The sequence below is a fragment of the Micropterus dolomieu genome, linkage group LG08 (assembly GCF_021292245.1).
Source record: "Micropterus dolomieu isolate WLL.071019.BEF.003 ecotype Adirondacks linkage group LG08, ASM2129224v1, whole genome shotgun sequence".
Classification (NCBI taxonomy): Eukaryota; Metazoa; Chordata; class Actinopteri; order Centrarchiformes; family Centrarchidae; genus Micropterus; species Micropterus dolomieu.
Window position 1 is genome coordinate 24,402,433 of NC_060157.1, and position 21,518 is coordinate 24,423,950.

The 21,518-nt window shown below is 38.8% G+C and overlaps 2 protein-coding genes across 2 annotated transcripts in view; both read left to right on the forward strand.

Moving 5' to 3' along the window:
• The window catches only part of fam50a (family with sequence similarity 50 member A), a 28,146-nt gene extending 9,125 nt beyond the window's left edge, over positions 1 to 19,021 (forward strand). Inside the window, exons 5-13 of the mRNA XM_046057174.1 lie at positions 4,624 to 4,700; positions 7,018 to 7,084; positions 7,323 to 7,384; positions 7,565 to 7,641; positions 8,144 to 8,198; positions 11,529 to 11,577; positions 12,560 to 12,630; positions 16,577 to 16,687; positions 18,729 to 19,021. Of these exons, the coding sequence (XP_045913130.1) occupies positions 4,624 to 4,700; positions 7,018 to 7,084; positions 7,323 to 7,384; positions 7,565 to 7,641; positions 8,144 to 8,198; positions 11,529 to 11,577; positions 12,560 to 12,630; positions 16,577 to 16,687; positions 18,729 to 18,737 (578 nt within the window). The 3' untranslated portion in view covers positions 18,738 to 19,021. The remainder of the gene's footprint in view (positions 1 to 4,623; positions 4,701 to 7,017; positions 7,085 to 7,322; positions 7,385 to 7,564; positions 7,642 to 8,143; positions 8,199 to 11,528; positions 11,578 to 12,559; positions 12,631 to 16,576; positions 16,688 to 18,728) is intronic.
• A 53-nt stretch (positions 19,022 to 19,074) lies between these two features.
• The window catches only part of si:ch211-207e14.4 (interleukin-17 receptor D), a 26,168-nt gene continuing 23,724 nt past the window's right edge, over positions 19,075 to 21,518 (forward strand). The window contains exon 1 of the mRNA XM_046055671.1: positions 19,075 to 19,582. Coding sequence (XP_045911627.1) covers positions 19,460 to 19,582 — 123 coding nt within the window. The 5' untranslated portion in view covers positions 19,075 to 19,459. The remainder of the gene's footprint in view (positions 19,583 to 21,518) is intronic.

Here is a 21,518-nt window from a genome sequence, read left to right on the forward strand (position 1 = left end):
ACTCCACAAAGCAAGTCTGCAGACTCAGACCTTATTTGGTTTGCTGTAACACTAAAACTACGCCCAGATAAATATGAGGTGAACCACTGCAGAACTGACCCTGACAGCCCTACTTGATCCCTTAATCTTTCCAGCAAAACCTGATGGTCGACGGTGTCAAAGGCGGAAGACAGATCCAAGAGAACTAGAACAGTGTGTTTTCCAGAATCAGCAGACATCATAATGTCATTTGACACTTTCAGTAAGGCCGTTTCGGTAGAGTGTTGTTTACGAAAACCTGACTGGAATGGCTCATGGATGTTACTATTATCCAGGTAAAATGTCAACTGTTCGCAGACTACCTTCTCAATGATCTTGGATAAAAACGGGAGCTTAGAAATAGGCCGAAAACTATTCAAATCCGACGGGTCCAAACCTGCCTTTTTTATTAACGGTTCCACTATAGCATGCTTAAAAGCATCTGGAAAAACGCCAGTAGACAGCGAGAGGTTAACCATTTTGGTTACACAAGCGCCAATATCTTCAAACACTTTTTTGAATAATCTGAATGGAATGACATCCGAAGAACAGGAAGATGGCTTCATCCTGGTCACCAATTCAGAAATATCTGAAATCGTCACAGTCCTAAAAGTGGACCACATGCTGGAGGCTGGCTTAAAGACAGCAGTGGTACCACACGAATGTAACGGGATTTTATCTTTAATCATTTACAGTCATTTAGACTTGTTCCTCCTCCAGGTTGTATCTGTGCTACACAACTTACGTTATTCATCACTCAGTTTATTCTCTTCATCTTTGTTCCCTCCTGCCCTATTTGAATTTTGTTGTATTGATCAAATGGTCGATGAAAGTTATCACACATATCATTGCAGGCAAGCTCACATTATCTAGTTTAAACCAACTAAAACACAAAATTACACTGTTTCACATGATATGCTGTAATGTTATGTACATAAACGTCATAGCTGTATGTAAGACAGTTGCTTTTCGCAGGAAATCTGACCAGTCCTTCACATAGAAAACAATTGGCCTATACAGGCTGATATAGGCAACTGAGAAAGTTGGTGAATGCCTCAATTTTTAGGTGGTGTTACAACCTGATGACATATAGGCAATAAATATGTTATAAATATATTTAAATTCCTTTTAAAAACTTAAAAATGTCCCTTTTAAAGGTGTGTGGCTGATTTTAATTGGTTACAGCTCAAAGTGGCGCGGCAGTCTTGAAATATGTTGAAAAAGTCTTGAAAAGGTCTTAAAAAGGTATTGAATTTTACTTCAGGATTCCTGTATATACCCTTAACCCACTTTATTTTTATATGTGAATTATCCACAGTTCTGGTTTTCTGAGCCAGTATCGTGATTGTACATGCTTTATACCTGCACCCTCCCCGGACTTCTCTTGTCCCCAAACTAGTGATGGGCAAAGCGAGGCTTTGTGAAACATTGAAACGTTTGAAGCAACTGTGCCGGAATTGTGTCGAGGCTTCGAAACACTTCGACACCCGTCTCCACGGTGACACCTACTTGTCACTTTTGATATCAACACATCTTGGTAGGGGTTTCATTGAAACAATGACTGACCCGTGTTTACGATTCTAAACGTCTTATCAATACATGACCAACACGATTTTGGAGAAATCACCATACAACAAACGCTTTCAGATTGTCAGAGACAGCAGATGCGGATCGCAATAAAAGTGTGTTTAAATAAAATACATCTGTGTGTTTTTTCACAACTAATCACTCGTTTAGCTGAGGCTTTTGTCAAAAGCGAATCACAATTGCTATGTCAGAAGTCGCCCCCCTGGAGCAACTAGGGGTTAAGTGTCTTGCTCAGGGACACATGTATCACAGGGGGAATCGAACCCAGGTCTCTCACATCAGACAACCTATTCATTTTCAGAATCGGAATAGGCCTACTTTATTGATCTCCGAGTGTGAAGTCTGTTACAGATGCCCGCAAGGCATAAAGGGAATAGAAATAATAGGTAGTTGAAGTTAGTGAGTAGAGAATATAATAAAGTATACAAATCCAAGAATATAATAATAAATGTGGATATCTACAGTATGATACAGTAGATTATTAACAGAGGTGTAATGATAATTAGCAGGAAAGATATAGGCCCTAGTGTAATAATAAATAATAATGAGTGCTGGCAGTAATGAGGTGTAATGTATTAAAAATACGTAACTAAGTAAAGTTGAAGTTGTTTCAAGAATGATAAAAGAAAATTGGAACAATGTCTCACATTTGTCATAAGAATTTTATTCAGAAATATTCAGCTGTTTTGGGAGTCTGTTAGACATCGCCGCATGCCAGATGTGGAAATTAACCTTTTGGGTCACCTGCCAAGGTGGCTGGTAGATGGGAAAAAATCCACCAGTCAAAATTATTTTTTACCGGCCAAAATAATAAATTAACCTTTTTTGTGTCGCATATACATTTTTTTCCTTTTAATTGAGATAATAAGTTATTAGGTCAAATACAAACTTTAAAAAAGAGGCCCGAGTGAAATTTGAAGCAAAATTAGATTGCTATTAAATGTACTTAAAACATAACAATAAATTGTTTTATAAACTTACAAGATGCTGATTAATCATTCAACTTAAATCTTATCACTGCTCACTCTTGTCATGATTTATCACCTTCTATAATCCCCCTCTTCTGGCCTCCTGGTTCTGACTGAGTCCTGGTGCCACCGCTCTGATCTCCATATGGAAGCGGCTACACTCTCACTCACTCACCCCTTACAAATATATGCCAGTCAAACACAAGAAACATGAAAAGAACATACACAACAACCAATGAACCCCCTAATCCGTGTGTCACACGATTTTAGATACCTTGCTGCCAAACGGAAAACCCATCTGCATTTGGACTAGTTTCCCAATCACAATTTCATCCATTCAGTCGATTAACATTTTTGAAATATAGAAGAGCTGCACGATTATTATGTTACCTCAATTTAAGTTATCATAGGACTAAACCGAAGTCATCATACCACCGGTTTCTGCGAGAGAAATTTTTACAAAGCAGGATTTGACATTAGCGAGGTAACTTCAGGTTTAACCATAGATCATCTAAAAGAAGTGGACATAGTCATTTTGACGTCACCTGTTGGTTTGTGGCCTGCTGTTTTGAAGCCTCGAGTTTGGCAGTTTGGTCGCAGCCATGTTTGACCATATTTGTGTGAAGCTAGTTAGCTTAGTAGCTAGGTGCATCTGTAATTCATGTTAACTGTCATTTTAACTGGGATGATAATTTTGACTAGCAAAAAACTGGCTTAAAACAAAATTTACTCACCAGAGAAAATGAACAGCCAACTCTTAATAAGCATTTTCAACAGCGCTGGTTAAATTTACACAGTGCTGTGAGTACGAGTCACTCTAGCCTGATCCCTGGTTCCCTATGGTATCGACCTGTCAATCACAGGATGATTGAGACCATATACCCAATATGAAAGTGTATAGTAAGGTAAGAAATCAGGTGAACCCTAGGATTTCAGTCCTACAACAGTCATCCACTTCTTACTGGGGTACATCACCATGGTAACTTATGCTGAACGCCCAACCTGCTCTGGAGCAGGTTACTTTTAAGATAAGAGATCAATGCTATAAAACACAACCTACTGATCAGTCAGTTCTCTTAGAAAATGAAATCACCCATGAAGATCCCACAGGCTGTTTTAAAGGCTACTTTTATGTTTGCTATGGTGTGGCAAAGATGCTTTTGAATAGTGATATCATCCTACAAAGACTGATTGAAGTATTAAAGCGTTGTAGGCTTACTTGTTATACTTTTTAGATATGAAGTTTAATTTGAATTTGTTGATTATAACTTTAGGTTGCAATTGTAATTGAGACTGGTCCTGTAACGCCCACCTTTTACTTCTTGGACGCAGGTAATGTGGGCGAGTTTCAGTAAATGGTGAGATAGTCTTTCGACCACTGTTTGAGCAGTTTTTAAACCATGAATGAGCTTTTTCTTTCATTGCTTTGTGAAGTTAATTTAGAACAATGTTTGGAACATTTTTAAGTGAGTGTGTTAAATAAATGAATCTGATTTTTAGAGCTGGGCCTGAATATTAGAATATTTGACCATTCACATAGGTACACTTTCAATTTTCAATTATGAGATTCGATTATTGCGGTTTTTTTTCGCGCGCCTCACCTCCGCCGACAGCAGTGAACGTAACACTCCAGTTCACATCAAAGGGAAAACGAAATTAAGCCCTCAGCTGTGTGGGAGCACTTTAAACTGAGTGATGACTGCAGTAGTGTGGAAGCTATGGCGTTTATTAATTTTACAATAGCTTAATTTCATTACAGATCAAAACAGTCTTATTTCATGTGACTGTTTTGCCTGACCGCTGTTAGGGTTAGCAAAGCCAGATACAAAAAGATATCCTTAGTATGTTGAACATGATTCGTACTACAGGCCCCTGGAGTCTTGTAATCATCGTCATCAGCGGAGACTCCACAAAGTCACTACTCCTGCCCTTGAAATAGTCCAGCACACAGCTCCTTGCAAAATCACAACTTGTCGTTTTTACACTTTTGATTTTTGTGCAGATTAACCAAACAAGATATAACATGTCGATTATGAATTTTGTCTTATAGATGCTTCAGTTAAGAAGAAGAAACTGGGGAAAAATCCTGACGTGGACACAAGTTTCCTTCCTGATCGAGACAGAGAGGTAATGTTGATGTACTAATGTATTGAATTACTTTTTTAGGTGCCCGAGCATGAAACATGCGAGGACCCTATTGGAACTGAAGGAGTTCTGTTGGAACTGACAGCATTCTGCTCTGTAGGGGGCGCTCAGGAGGAATTTTGGATTAAAGTTGTACAAACGATTATTACCAGTTGACCAGTTAACCCGTGGAGTGGCGTCAAAAATCGATGATTCGCTATGAAAGAGAAAGTTCTAATAAGTTCAGTGTACAGGCTCACATCTGCACCAAATTTGAAATGTATCATAAGAGTCCCGCCCTGAAGACATCCATATGCAAATATTCACTCGAAGTCATAGCGCCACCTGCTTGCAACAGGAAATGACATGCTTTACACTGTGACCTACTTCAAAACAGTGTCAGAAAAGCCTCAAGACATTGATGATGCTTTGTTGTAAATCTTGTGAGTTTTTGTGTAACGGCTTGTCCGTGGCATGGCAGCGAAGTTCTATGCTTCGCCATCAAACAGGAAGTTCACATACATGCTCATATCATATCTGTACCAAATTTCACATGTTGGGTGAGGGTCATGCCCTGAACACATCTACAAGCCAATTTTCACTCATACTCATAGCGCCACCTGCTGGCAGAGGGAAGTGAAGTTCCGGGATGCAGCCCCCATGCCCTGTTTCACCTAGATGCACATAACTGTTGTAGCACACACATCATCCCAAGATGCACAAAAAAGCCTCTTGGATCCATACCCTAAACACAACAGGAAGTTTGCCATTATGGATATAACGGCCATTTTTGACCATTCACAGGTTTTATACTTTAAAGAACTTCTCCTAGGGAATAATTTGGATCGACTTCAAATTTTGGCTGAGCAATCTAAAGGCATTGACAATGAGAAGTAGTGTTATCTATGAGTTCTGGTTTCTGGGCGTGTCTGTTGCATGATGTCGAATTGCTGATTCGCCATGAAACACGAAGTTATAACTTCAGTGTACGTATGCCGACATTCAGTTAAAATCATAGCGCCACCCACTGGCAACAGGAAGTGTCTGTTATCTACTACTCCACACCCACCTCAAAACAGTCCCAAAAGAGCCTTAAGACATTGATGAAGCTCTTTTGTGAAGATTGTGAATTTTCATGTAACGGCTTGTCCGTTGCAAACGAGTGGCAATGCTCAAACGAGCGTCCTCTGTCCAGTTGCCCTTGACCTCAACCTTCGTTGGATAACTATGACCTGGATGACTGAGAACTATCACACACAATATGTCTCTTTTGCCATAAATTAATAGCTGAACCAGTCAATGTCTTAAATAAATTCTAAATCTAACCAAAACAATTTGACACATGTACAGTCATAAAATAAATGACAAATGGTTTCAGTTTTATTATTGCGAAACACACACTTTTGCTCAAGATCAATCCTGAATCTTAATATAGCTGTTGTTTGTTTGACACGTGTATGACAGCAGTGAGTGCAGCGGTAACGTCAGATCCCATTTACGCTATGGAAAGGGAGGTTCATCCAACAGTTGGCCCCTGTTTTTATAACCTACACGTTAAGGGAACTGGATTTGGCTGTGAGGGTGACTCCGACCAGAGTACACATTGGGGAGGGACTAGTTTCAGAAAGGCCCATTGTCAGATCTTTTTCACACTTCACATATGTGATAAACGTAGTGTAGTTGTATGTGAGCTGAAATGAAATGAATCAATCATCGATCATTACACAACTCACAGAATATGTCCAGTACCTGAGACAATCCCTGAAAGTTTAATTTAAATTGATCACTAGGGGGCACTACAAATGTAAACCATGGCCGTGGCATAGAAATTCAAACTATCAATCAGACTTTGTTTCTTCAATCATCAGAAAACGTGTAGAATGTTTCCACTTATTTACCTGAAACATACCCTGGAAGATTCATTTAAATCAAACACTAAAGGGCTGTATAAATTAGAAAAAAAACAGGGTGTGGTGTAACACAAATTAGACTATAAACCAGAAATTGTTTGTTCAATCATTATAAAATTTGTTTGATAACATTGTTGAACCACCTGTGTGAAACCATTTTGAAATGGTGTATATTTACAAAAACAAATGGTCTTCTGAATAATAGTTGCTCATATTTTAAGAGGTAAGTTTGACAAAACGTTACACATGTAACACTTGTGGTTGTGGCTTCAGTAAATCTTTATACTGTGACCTGCTCATTTGTTTTAATTACAGTCTTTAATGTTAATTAATGTAATGATACATGGCCCTCTTCTAAAAAAAACTTTTATGTTTTCACTATATTGGTTTTGTCTGCTTCTTGTGTGTAGGAGGAGGAGAATCGTCTCAGAGAAGAACTCCGGCAAGAATGGGAGCTAAAACAAGAGAAGATTAAGAGTGAGCGCTCCTACACACACAGGCACACACACCCCTTGTTATTACTCAAATTTAGTAGTGCATCCATATAGCTAACTCTAATCACAAGCAGACATTTGTTCCACAATGTCCTATTTTTGACAAGTGTCAGTTTTTGAGAATTCCTTGCTTTTTTGTCTTTTCACTGCTGTATAACATACACACATGCATACTCACACTTACTCTCAATCCAAATAATGGTGCCCATCTTTGTTTTCAGGTGAAGAGATAGAGATTACATTTAGCTACTGGGATGGATCTGGGCACCGTAAGACTGTCAAGGTAAAGCATGATGACCAATACTGGTTCACTGTTTTCAGTGAATACAGAAAATAGTACTTATTGTAAACTCCGAGGACTATTGGAAATAACAGTCCCCAACACATCCCTGTCATTCCCTTGGTCAAGCAATATATTTAACATAGTGGTTACTTGTGTTTTCAATATGTATTTTGCTTGCAGATGAAGAAGGGCAATACCATCCAGAACTTTCTGCAGAGGGCCCTGGAGGTGCTCAGGAAGGACTTTAGTGAACTCAGGTGAGAAGTTGAAGAATGAAATGGAATGGAATCTAAACTATAAATACATTTTCACCATTAATGAATGAATGAGTACACTAATTCCTACTGTTTGTCAAACCGATAATAATGATTGGTCATCCTTCTCCCATAATACATTTTTTCTCCCCACATTTCCTCTTGCTCTTTGAGAGTGCAGGATGACATTATTACCAAACAGACTGATCAATAAAAGTAAAAATTGTACTTTCAGATCATCTTTTTTTTGTTTGTTTTATATGTTTATATTTTATTGTGTTTTTTAAAATTCCTAAAGACATGACTTTTAACAGTGGTTACATGATATTTCCAGCTTCAATTGTAACCAAGAAACAAGGTCACATTTAACTCCCTTGCCACAATGACCGAACTCACGCTACAGCTATGTTGATGCCGTACACCCCGACATGTGGGAGCTGCGAAGGTCTGCTCATCACTGCTTGCAGCTTGAATTTTTATTGGACTAATTTTCTTCTCTGTGCAGGTCTGCTGGAGTAGAACAGCTGATGTACATCAAAGAGGATCTGATAATCCCACATGTAAGTACTGTGTGCCTTACTGACTCACATGAAAATCATAGCTCAACTTTTGCTTTCTTTGTTGATTTGCTTTGCTTCATTCACAGCAGATCTAACTCCTTCACACTCCATTGAAGATGTAACATAGCCTGGATGGACCAAACTTGAAAAATTTAGATTTCTTTAAAGGACAGAGCATATAATTGGCAAAAACCTTCTAGGTTCAATAGGTTCTTTGCACTTCATGCCAAGGACACGTTGGTGCCCTGGTACTTTGGTGCTCGGGCCCTAAATACAACTCCTCCTAGGGATTTGATCAATTTCAAATTTGGGCAGTGCCATCCAAAGACCCTTGCGATGTTAAATTCCAAAGCTTTTTAGGATTTATCAAATGCCGTGTCTGTGGCGTGGCGTTCAATTTAAATGTTTCGCCATGAGAAAAGAAGTGCTCTTGTAGTGAACCTACACTTTGTTAATAATATTATGAATAACAATACTTGGAAATATTATTATCATAAGCAATCATTCAGGGGGCACCACCTAAAAATCGCTGTCCACCCAAGGCTTTTAGGACTCCTTGGGTAGAGCTAAATAATTACAAACAATTAGTTACCAGTGATCAGGTAGTCATTAATTGTTCAATCAGTTTTCATCAGTCAGTTCAATCAATCATTGTCAATACTGAGGTTAAGTCTTCCGTGCATTGGCCTAAGTCACAACAGTACACACACGTTCTTGTGATCAAGGTGAATATTTATTAACTAACTGAAGTGAACACAAGAGAGAGTTAATAGGGATATAAAGAAAATAGAACGGTCATTAAGCAATTAAGGGAAATGAATGGACGCAGGATCTATGGTGATAACTAAGTTTTTAATGAGGCTATGGGTTCAGAGCTAAAGAAAATCAACTCTGATCACAGAATGTGGACTTTGTTTGTCGTACTGCTTTGTTATTCCACGGCTGTCTATTACGTTTGCGTTCACGGCCTCTCTATTTTTGGAAGCTTGAACAAAGTATCTGCCAGAGGGTTGACCCGGGGTCCTTCGCGTTCTGGCTGGTGGCTGCGGAAACGCTTGCAGTGGTTTCGGCTGTTCTGAGTTGGATGTCCCCTCTCGGTTACTGGTGGTGTAGCTTACCCGACTTGTTTGACTAGCCTCCAAACTCCTTGGTCGTTAGAAGTAGTGGAAGTTAATTTAAAGCTGAGATATGGTTTTGATTGTTGTTTCTCAGTCAAAGGTTGTGTAAATTAAACAACCTAATAACTTTAAACAAAACAAAGGATAACGTCACCAAAGGTTTGCGAAACCTCGTGAATATAATTAATGTTACTGAGATTAGACAAATAGTCGGGAAATTTTCATCCCAGTTAAAGCTGTTAGATAGAAGAAAATGTTAAAGTCACAGTTCACTCTGAGTTCACTCTGGGCCGGCTCTTGAAGGCAGGGATCTGGAAGTTGAGGGAGCAAGAGAGCGAGAAGATGATAAGAGTTAAGAGAGGAGAGAGAGACTTTTTTTGTCACTCTCCTGGGGTGTGTCAAATGGAGGGAGTCACCTTTTGGTTTCTCCAGGTTTTAAACTTTAATCTAAAGTAATGTTTTAAAGTCTATTTGCTCGTGTTTTGATCATATCTCTTTCCACAATATCAACACTTTTCTAAAATGCCATAAACAGTAATACAGTTCTTAATTTCTAAGCATTAGATAAAAGGAAAGGAAAAGCTATAGTTTTAATCGTCCTTAACTGTAACAGTTAAAACAACACATTTTATAGTTACAGCAGATGAACAGAACAGGCTAACTGAATAAGTTCCCAGACAATATTAATCGCTCTTAATAAGAAAATATAAGAAAGCACGGCATCAGGTTTAACAATAAAACGAAGACGTTAATAGATAAATGAGCACAAGGAGATGAAGTTCAGAGTACTTCAAGTTAACTTTCACCTATGATTCTTTAGCGTTCAACATAGTTGCTAAACAGGAGCAGGGCAAATAAGCTACTCAAAATCGCAGATGAGAGGACCACTACCTAACTTAACAAAGACTATTTAACTAAACAAAATAAACAAGACAGGTTTATAATGAAAAGACATTCTTTGTTCATCAAACAAATTTGAAGTTTTGTCTTTTTCTCCAGCCAGGCACTTTGGATTTGGTGCTCTCCTTTATCAGTTCGTACATCAGCGCGACTCAATGGGCATGTGCATGTTGAAGTCTCAGTTTTACCTTTTGACCTTTTTGTCTGTCTGCAAGCAACACCTTTACAGCAAGAGTGGCCAGGAATGTTCCCAGAACAAACATTTTAAGTTTGGTATTTCTGCTTGACTTTGGCTGTGTATGCGAGAAAGGCCAACTCTTTGGGTCAGCCAGGTCTGTAATAAAATAGGCCTCAACTCCTCTTGGTATGAAATAATATGTGCCCACTGGTTGTTCACTACACTGTGTAAGTGGACTACACATGGTGAAATGTCACATGTTTGATAGGAGCCCCACCCTGAAGATATCTACATGCCAATATTCAGTCATAGTGATAGTACTACCTACTAGAAAAGGAAATTACATGTGTTATACTTTGATATACTGCTTCTAGGAGGTTGATCCAGTTTGGCTGAAAACTTTCTCAGAAAAGCCTTAAGGCCTTGATTATGTAACATTGTCAAACTTGTGAGTTGTTGCTGTGTCGTGGTGTTGACTATTACTTCACATGAATAATAAAACGGTTGTAACTGGACTGTATGTAGTTAAATCTGCCACCAAACAGCATGTCCATGGCGTGGCCTTGAATATTGATGATTCACCATGAAAAAGGAAGTATCATGTAAATGGACTAGACATGGTCAGATCTGTCCCAAAATTCACATGTCTACACTTTAGGGAGTTACATGTCAATATCCAGTCATAGTGATAGCGCCACCTACTGCCATCATGAAAGGACATGTTTCAAACGTTATCACTTATGATTCCTTGAAGAGTAATTATTTGCCATGAAACAGGAAGCTGTTGTTTGAAAGGTATACCCTAAACCCAACCTGAAGTCAGCTGTGTGATATGTGCATTGTTAACTTCAGAGCCGTGTCAGCAGGCCTGCGGTGTAGAGACCCCAGCTTTCGCTCCACCTGAGACGCACAAGGGGGCGAGGGCCCGTTCAATGCTGCTTGCAGCTTTAATTGTTTATTGTTCCAAATATATGAGGATATTGTAGTGTAGAGATTTGAAAAACATGAACACATCCTGACATTGAAAGACATAATCGTTATTGTCCAACTGTGTGTGGTGTAATTTTAATTTGTCCAGCAGCTGTGGCAGTTTTTTACTCACTGAATTTCATCATTCTTTCTCTTTTCATTCAGCACCACAGTTTTTACGACTTCATCGTGACCAAAGCCAGAGGCAAATCTGGTAAGTGAACAGCAACAGATTTCAGCCCATTTGTATAAAATATCTCTTTTTTTTTACTATCTACATTTTTTTGGAATTGGGGCAACAAAAATTAACTACAAGTAGTTGTTTCTGAAAATATATACAAAAATATGAATATGATTGATCCTGAATATAAAGATAATCATTTGCACATTTGAGCAAACTGTAAATCTCATTGTCTTTTTTAAATTGTAGGCTAAATTTGTGTCTAGCCTTGTACATTTGTATGTGCTATTATTGGTGTAGGCTATTTCTTGGGAGTTTTTGAGGGTGCATCCATAGCCATAGCATACCTTAAAAAACTCTGTTAAGATAGGTAATGGCCAGTGTATTTTGAAATGTGGGTAACTTTCTTTCCAGGTAACATAACTGCCAAATCTATACCTAGTTTGGTGCCCATTACATCAACAAATAGGGTTAGTCTACAAAATTAGCAGTCTTGTGGTTTGCGTGAAAAGGTTGGCCTGGGATGGAGTCAAATTCCCAGCGTGAATTATTAGGCCAATCCACTGGGGGGAGAGAGACAGAGAGTGGCGGGGGAAACCTGCAGTGAGAGACCAGAGGTGTAGGTGAGTGTGGGGAGAAGAGAATTCCGAGGCAGATGCAATTTTTGTTGAGGGCACTCAACTGAACTGGCACTACACAGTTTAAACTCGACACCTTAATGAAGCACAACAGCAGCTTAAAATATAAAATATGCTGATACAGATACACAAATAAAATTGCATTGCCACTTCCAATATGTGCGTTTGTTTAAGCACCATTCCATTAAAATATGACAACACATTGTACTTTCTGGAATAATTACCAAAGCATTTATCAGTAATACAGTTAAAATGGGGAAAACGATTTAAAGCTCGATTTAAGTTGTGCGCCCCTGAATTTTTCAGTTAGGGGCTACAGTGCTTCTACTAAAAAAAGTTAGTCTGGGGCCCTGACTCAGTTTACCTTTTTTCCACAGGTCCCCTTTTCAGCTTTGACGTCCACGATGATATTCGACTGGTGAACGATGCCACAGTAGAGAAAGATGAGGTGAGGATTTTTTATTTTTCCAGCAAAGACAAGACACTGTGACACAAAATTTACTCAAATGCTTGGTTAATCTCAAACAATGTCTAACCTAATACTGAAAAGAGAGAAAGTGAAATACAGTACATGCTAAAGACCTTGTAAATCATCAGAAAATGTTTAAAACATTACTTCAGTTTTACACAAACACAGGCCTGACGACTGACATTATGTGAAGCAAGACGAGATTTAATAAAACCAGTCTGATAACAGTGTAGCACGTATGTCATAAATAGGTCCAGTCGTATGGCCAGAACTGGCAAATAGCTTTATCACTGAATTTAGCAGTGACAAAGGGTGATAGCCAGAACAAGCATTTGGATCCTTTTTTTTTTGTTTTTTTTTTAGGATAACTGAAATAACGGCTGTGTTTGTATCTCTAGAGAAGGAACCATTTTATTGAAAATTGCATCCTGTCAAATGGCCCTAATGGTGGCCAGAATGTGAGAAAGGTGTCAGGAGATTGGGAGAACCTGTGTGTTTTTTTTCCACCTTCAACTCTACTGATTTGGGCTGCAAATTGCGGTCTTTCTGATAAGACCCCTCTGTCTTTCTCTGACAGGCGGGGAAGTTGTGTACCTGAGTATCGGTAAAACGGCAATAAATCTAAATTGAATGTTACGAAGGAAACAGGAGAAGATCTGTGCAAATGATAACTGGCAGCCCTTGTCCTGCATTACTATAGGCTAGTATAAACAAATCGCTCTGCATTTGTTTTGTACTGGTACATACTTTCTTGCAAGCTAAAATCAACACTTTGACATAATACCGGTGATACACAGGATAGTAATGTGGAAGCGCCATACAATTGTAGCATTTTGCACAGGATAATGTTAGCAACTGGTTGGCAATAGCCAGTGAGCTAACGTTATCTAACTTGAGGCGACCAAAGCACAAAATAATAACACATCTCATGTGCTTTGCAGTAATGTTAATTTACCTGTCCAATAGGATAAAAGCCAACTCTGTCGGTTTTGTCAGTTTCAAAACAAAGCGGAAAGCTCTCTGTGATTCATGCCTTTCTAATGTTGACTGTATTTTCACACAGTCAATCTGATTCTCGTTTGGCCTGAAGGGCTTCAGCACATAAAACTTAATTGTTGGTTTTTATCCTTACATTACATATCCTTGCAGTTTATGTTGGAGTCTGTGTTGTGCTGGGAGACAGTCATTTTGTGACGTTAGTGGACTGCATTTCGTTTGCTGCGGTGTTGTCGTTGCTGTAGTAGTCAAGAGGTTTCGGGAGCACGCATGCAGAGAACCCAACCCGATTCCTTCATGTAAGAAGCAGAATAGTGGCTGTTGCAAGCAACAGAGAAAACAGGCTTGTGCTTCTTTTCGAAGTGATGTCACAGCCCATTAACGGCAGTAAAAAAGTGATTTACTAATAAGTGATTTCATTGAAAAAATGACTTGGAGATAAGTGGTTCTCACAGGACAGTGATGCTAAAAACATATTGTGATCTGCCAGACATTCAATGTCTTCCTGTAATTAGTACTGTATGCTCTAGGGGTCGACCAATAATCGGCCTGGCTGATATTCAGCATTTTTCAAATAATCTGCATTGGTCATTTTAAAAACAGATAGGCGATATAATTAATTAATAAAAAAATGTGCTGCTTTGCCTCTGATGCAGCCGCTTCACTATCTGTACTCACCACTCTGTGGCTGGAGCAATGTCCCACCCACATTACTTTCTGATTGGTTACAAGTCACAAGAAGTAGCCTATCAACACTGACTATTGTGCGGAAGTAGCCAATAGAACAAGCGAGGGAGCCATCAGGCTGCAGCCCCACCCCTCCCCTTCTCTCTCACCGGAGCTCCACGTAATGAAGCCAGCGGAGCAGAGCAGTGTAGATTACACAAGTTGACCATAACTACGCCTGTTACTGTAAGTAAGTGCAGCAAAACCAGCAGTACTAACCTAGTAAAAGGCTGATACTGCATCAGTATAACAAGCAGGAATGTGCACAAAGCGCTATTTGAACCTGCTCAGTCTCATCCACCACAGCTGTGTTTTGGATTTACACAAGCACATGTGCTAGCTTGGCTAATAGCTCTGTGCTCTTCTTTCTAAACTTCACTCAGTATTTTGATGACAGGAATAGTTTATTTAACATTTTCAATTTGTTTCCAGTGAGATTTTATATTGTTACTTTGCTGCTTTAAACTTTGTTGCTGCTCTGAAAAGCTATAATAAAATATAAAATTTGATTACTGTTCTGAATTTATTCTTTTTTTAAATAACATCTTTAAAAGGCAGTTTAGTAATGAAAAACTGACAGAACAAATAAATAGTATCAATAGATCAATAAAATCCCAACAATTTGTGCTGTCCCCTACAAAGGATTTACATAGTCGAATCAGAATTGTCAAGTCCTGCCTATAGTCAACTGATAGTCGAATCGTGTGTGTTTTTGTGCGCGGGGGGTTGGGTTTACACCATGGTTTACACACGGCAGCTCCGCTTTAATCTTGAGGAGCTGCAGTCGGTATTTATTCAACTTACACTGTGCCCTTCTTCTTCTTACCCTTCTCTATCTCTCTCACTCTCTTTCTCTCTCTCTTTCTTTACCGGCCTTCTGTGAGTTTTGCTTGCATGCCGTGCCGCCGACAACTGCATGAAGACGGGTCTCAGTCTCTTCAGCAAGTGTTCCTCTTCCGCCACCACACACACGCTACGCCTACACATGCGCACTGAGGTCCCAGGGTTAGGGTTACAATTTTGGATTTATTTACGCACTTTTAAAAACATTTATTGAAAGTTTTATTCTTTGTACAGCATTAAACATTGAAATGTATATTGTTATAGGCTCTATATTAACTTATTGGGAGAAAACTGGTCGTTCTATGTAAAATCAAACGTTGAGCACCTCCATATCGCCAAAATGGCATGATCCTTGTTTCACTGCGAAGCTTCGACTGTGAGATTGACAGTCGAATCAGGCTCCACCCATCGAAGCATCGAATCTTTGACTATTGAAGGTCAGCCCTACTAACAATATAAAATAAATACAATATAAATGGCAGCCGATAAAGACAAAGTTTATGATAATTTATCAATCATAGTTAACAAGTCCATCTCTGGGATGGATCTCTAATTCATTTAATTTACTATTTATAAAGATTAAACATGACAATTAACTTTAATCTTGTTATTTTCAACAAAGTTTTGTGTTGGAGTTTGTGTTATTCTAAATTTTGACACCAAGATTAAAAATTTTACAGCAAATGTATATCTGTCTCAAATATAGGTCATCTGTCTAATTGGTTACTAATACTCGGGATCGGGCCGGAAAACATATCGGTCGATCCCTAGTATGCACAACACTTTCTATTTTACCAGATGTTTTATCAAGAAGTTTTTGTTTTGTTTTTTGACACAAACATTTGGACTGTTGTAAGCTTGATGCTGTAAGTTTAAACAGACAAAAATACATGGGCATATGTGATGTCATTGCCACAATTTTTGATAAGGTGTACATGTGGTATGTTCATTAAGGTCATATCAAGTCAAAAATTGCCTATTGTGACCCCATGAAAAAATTTATTATTCTTTGCTAAAAGTAGAAACATCAAAATTGCCAGATGGGTGGCAAGTTTCACCCTCAACCCGGGCACATATAATGACACGTATTGACCTCAAGACACTGCAATAATCAAGTTTACGTTTTCGCAATTATCTCAAACGAGTAGGCCTAGAGTCAAAATTCTTTCTTCATTTAAATCTCTCAAGTCATCTGCATCACACTAGAGGACGTACATACATTGCCCATCAAGTGAGCGTTACTTTCATTTGAGTGGGCACAGCACCTTAGGGCCCACCTATAACGATGTGTCCGATTTGGACTGAGCCTACATTTAAAAGCCATGTCAAAGTTAACCCAGTTGTGCTTTTTTGCCTAAAGTCTCATGCAGGTAAAGTGGTGCTGAGGAGCTGGTATGAGAAGAACAAGCACATCTTCCCCGCTAGTCGCTGGGAGCCATATGATCCTGAAAAGAAATGGGACAAATATACGGTGGGTATCATTATTTAAAGTACTGAGTTTCGAAACCCTCAGGAATCATTCAAGTTTCATCTAATCTTAAATCTGAGCTTTCAAACACGTAAACCCCTTATGTTTATTTACTATACTAAATTGATTTTCATAGTAAATTGATAACCAGTTTTTCAGAGATTTACAATGTTGTGTGCACATTTAGTAGCAAGTCAAAGGCAACTAGACTTGCTGTATCGTGTGTTTGCTGCTCATCCAACAGGCTTCATCAGTTCTTCTGAGTTTTATGGAATTTAACCTCAGTTTGACCTCAGTGTTACCTCACCATCATGCTTCTCTGTTGGGGTCAAACTGAGAGATAAGATGTCAGTGAAGATTTTCAGTCATACAGGTCATAGTTAACTAAGGAGTGTGAAATCACGGGCAACCTGACTTTTTTGATAAGATAATCACTTTCCCTGCGTGGGTTTTATCGCTGGACTAATAGTGTCCCCACAATGCGATAATGCGAATAAACACAACCCGCGATTACTAAGGCGGTATGAAACCAAAGTAAACATTTTGCTGTTTAATTGCAATAAAGGGATCAAAATAATGCTGATATGACTACAACATGATGCTGATTTGTTAAACAAATGAATTCATGCTTTGTCAGGTGTGCCAGCAGGACAACAACTTTTAAAATGTTTGTTTCCTGAATGGAGTTTGGATTGATCAGGCCTGTGCTATGCTAACTTGTTCACAGTAAAGTACAATGATAGCTGGAATCAAGTAACAGACACACATTTTCTGAACTTACCAGGTTCACTTACATTCATCAGACAGAAACACAGCTCCAAATGCAAGTTATATAATATAGCAGTATAACAGTTTTGAGAGGAATCGGATCAACCTGCTAAGAGGAATACATCACAGTATAAAACATGTAATTTCCATATGCCAGTAGGTGGCACCATATCTATAATGCTTTCTTAATGCTAAATTCCGATTTTTTTTTTCCCAGATCCGATTTTTTTGTTTGACGGTACACATTATTGTTTAAATCTGGCCCGAATCAGACTCCAGTGTGTACTGTCTACGGTCCAAAACTGACCCGCATGCGCTGAAGAATAAAACAACATCGTACAGAAGTAAACAAGGAGCTTCAGAGGTTAGCCCCGGTTAGCTCCTAGTTGCTAACCCTATTGATTTTCACGGCAGACTCCCATATTTCATTGCCCTCTCCTGGTTTCCTCCCGGGGTCACATCTCCCCCAAATTATGACTAAATGTTCACTACTTTCTGTCTGGATAAGTATCATGCACGTAACTCAGAAGACAACTTGTGACCCGGTGGATTTCAGGTTTAAGAAAACAAATTTGTGAGTAGATGATAGCAAGGTAGAGGAGGAAGAGAGCGACGTGTATAATAATTGCATTTGTGCAGCAATTTTGATCATCCCGGCTCCATCTGGTGGGGGAACATCTGCTCCAGGGTGACGTCAAAGTCACATCAATTCCGATCTGACCGTCCAGACTGAGGTCGCATTCCAAAAAATCAGATTTGTATCGGATTAGGACCACATATGAAAGTGGCCCAAATCCGAACTGGAAAAGATCAGATTCCGTGTGACTTGGCCTGTTCACACTGTCATAAAAAATCAGATCGGAGTCACATATGAGCAAAAAACTCGGATTTGGGTCACTTTGGCCGGCAGTCTGCATGTAGCCTATGACTGAATATAGGCATGTAGATGTCTTCAGTATGGGACACTTATCAAACATGCAAAATTTGGGACAGATTTGACCATGCACAGTCCAGTTACACACTACTTGCCTTTTCATGGCTAAACATCAGAATGAACCCCACGGCACGTACACGCTGATGAATCCTAAAAGGATTTGCTCCGTGTGATCATCTTCAGAGCCGCGGTATTTGCGGTGCGGCTGCAGCACGCCCTGATGAGCTTCACACGCGAGGGCCTGTCCAAGGTTGCATGCAGTGTTAATTAGATTTATTGTGCAGTTTGGACATGATGTTGTGCATCCTTGGAGTAACTTTGTGTTTTTTTGTTTGTTTTCAGATCCGGTGAAACAGCAGTTCATACTCTCTGGAAGCCTTGATCCGAACATTTTATTGTTAATTTCCATCATCTTTTTCTCTGTTATAACATCTTTCATCAAAGCTTTATCAAGCTTTGATAAACCATTGATTCATGATTTTACTTTTTTGAATATAGATACAATTTCCCACACGTATTTGAATTGCCAATGCAATGTTTCCTTTGAAAACAACCCCACATTTATATGTATATTGCTCATAAACGTGTTGTAACATCTGTGTTGAATAAAATAAACCAGGTTATGACTCGCTGGACTAAAGACTGAACTTTTGATTAACTTTGCAACAACACCTGGATGCCTCTTATTGAAAAGAAGTTCATCGTTCCTGTGTGTTTACATTGAATGTGAACATGCTTTCTTTGGCTCTGGCTACTACTAACCTTAACCCTGAGAGCCAAACGTGCTTTGTGCCCTTTGTTCCTACAGCACTGAATGAACTGGTTTGGCAGCATAACTGTTGAAACATGTACAGTGAGCTAGCTAGATGTAACTCCACCTGTAGCCTAAAGACACCACTCCCTTCGTCTTTTTTATCGCCTCCCAGGTTACTGTCACTCACTCTCACGCACCATCAAGGTGATTTTGACATTAGATTTCTCTTTTCATACTGAGTGGTAGCTTCTTACAGCCACTGTGTGTTTGAGTCTGAGGTCTGGTGCTCACAGTTGGACAATGTCATGCTGGCTGGATCATGTGGAAGGCAGCTCTTGTTTTGTACCAGCTCTTAGCAATGGGTCAGCAGCTCTGGGCTCAAGATGATGTCACAGCTGGTCCCATCATTCCTCAGGACTGCAGTCTGGACTGTATACGAAAGGTAAAGTAGGATTTCCACCAAACTGTACATTTACAATTTACTGTTTTAAGTTATTTGCTGCTGTGTTGACTGTATAAGCAAGCTTGTCTTCTGGACCAGCTACATTGTATCTACATTCATTTCATTTTGCCATTTTTAATCCAGGAGGATTTATATATATGTATTTATGTATGTATATATATGTATTTATATGTAGTCAGACTCAAACTACTAAAACATTAAAGCTAACCTGGAATACACTTGTGGTGAGGTCTGCTCTGCTATTAAATACGCTACCCCTACACCTATCTGTTTACATTGTTTGTTTTAGCTGTGCATTTCGTATGAATATACATCAGCTTCATCAGCTTGCGTGCAAGTATTTAAGCTACAAAGACTTCCTGAGGGCCATTATCTAACCTGACAGTTTAACTACCATTGTGTAAACTACCATACGAAAACAGACAGTTTCTCTTTCATGCATGAGGGAGACTCAGTATTTTTTCTTCTCTCATTTTCTCCACATGTTAGTCTAGTTATGGTCTCTAAACCTGAAGGGCCTGGTCGTAATATGTCTGTACATCTTGAATTGTAATATTTTCTCCATAAGGTGTTAAGGTTTCCAAATAAAAGCAGTTTGTCCCACAGAATAGGATTCCAAACAGATGATTAATGCCTTTACTACAACCCCGTTTCCAAAGATTTAATCAGGCTGTGTAAAATGTAAATGGAAACAAAATGTGATCATGTGCAAAACATTGAAACCCCATATTTGATTATAATGGCACAAAGACAACTTATCAAATGTTGAAACTGAGAAATGTTATTTTTGGAAAATGATTGGCCCATTTTGAATGAACCACATCACAACTTTCAAAAAAGTTGTGAAAAAGTTGTTTAAATGGCATCAGGGTTTATATTAAATAACATTGTAATTATTATTGTTACTATCACTAAATTAATAATAGTAGAATATAACTTAAAGCTATACTAAACGTGGAGAAGGTGGGCAATATAGTTATTTTTATGCAATATTAATGAAAGCCAGCATGTGTATATACACATTTATTTATCAAGGAAACAAATCAAAACATACAAGACCAAACAAACTAAAATGCACTAAACTAGAGACAAAGTGAAGACAAAGATGTGTGTAGAAGTGTTGCAGACAGAGGAGGCCAAGTGAAACAGAGTCGGTCAAAGACTGTCGGTGTCAGGCATAACATTCTAACAATTTAGTGGTGGCTAAAGCTATATATTTACAAAAGCTAAACAGTCCTGTCCTTAACAAAATAACAAAAACTACGTGTGAAAAAACTTTGTCTTTAACTGAAATAAAATTTTAAAAAAACAAGGCTTTACAAAAAATGATAACTAACTGAAACTGTTTTGTAGGTTTGCAAATCTATCTAAAAAAAAAAAAAAAGATAAAGTTGCAAGCAGCGTTGAACGGGCCCTCACCCCCTTGCACCTCAGGTGGCGCGACAGCTGAGGTCTCTACACAGCAGGCCTGCTGACACGGCTCTGAACTTAACACTGCACATATTACACAGGTGAAGTGTGGAAATTATTTGTGGTTGATGTGTCAGTTACTTATTCAATTCAAAGTGGCTGACTTGCAGTTGGGTTTAGGGTATAGCTCTCAAAAAACAGCTTCTTGTTCCATGGCAAATAATTAATAATTACGCACCAAGGAAACAGCATTGGACGAGAATTTTGAGATCGATGTGGTAAAACTGCTATGAGGAGCATATAAGCCTCTCCATGGACATTGTTGTCCGTTAAGGTACGGGTATAAAGGGTAGAAATATACTGTGTTTAATGAGGCATAAGAGATAAAGTTTGAAACATTCCTGATGCCAGTAAGTGGGGCTATCACTATGACTGGTCGTCTCTAAGGGGTTAATGTGAATTTTGGGACAGATCTGACCATGTCTAGTCCATTTATATGCTACTT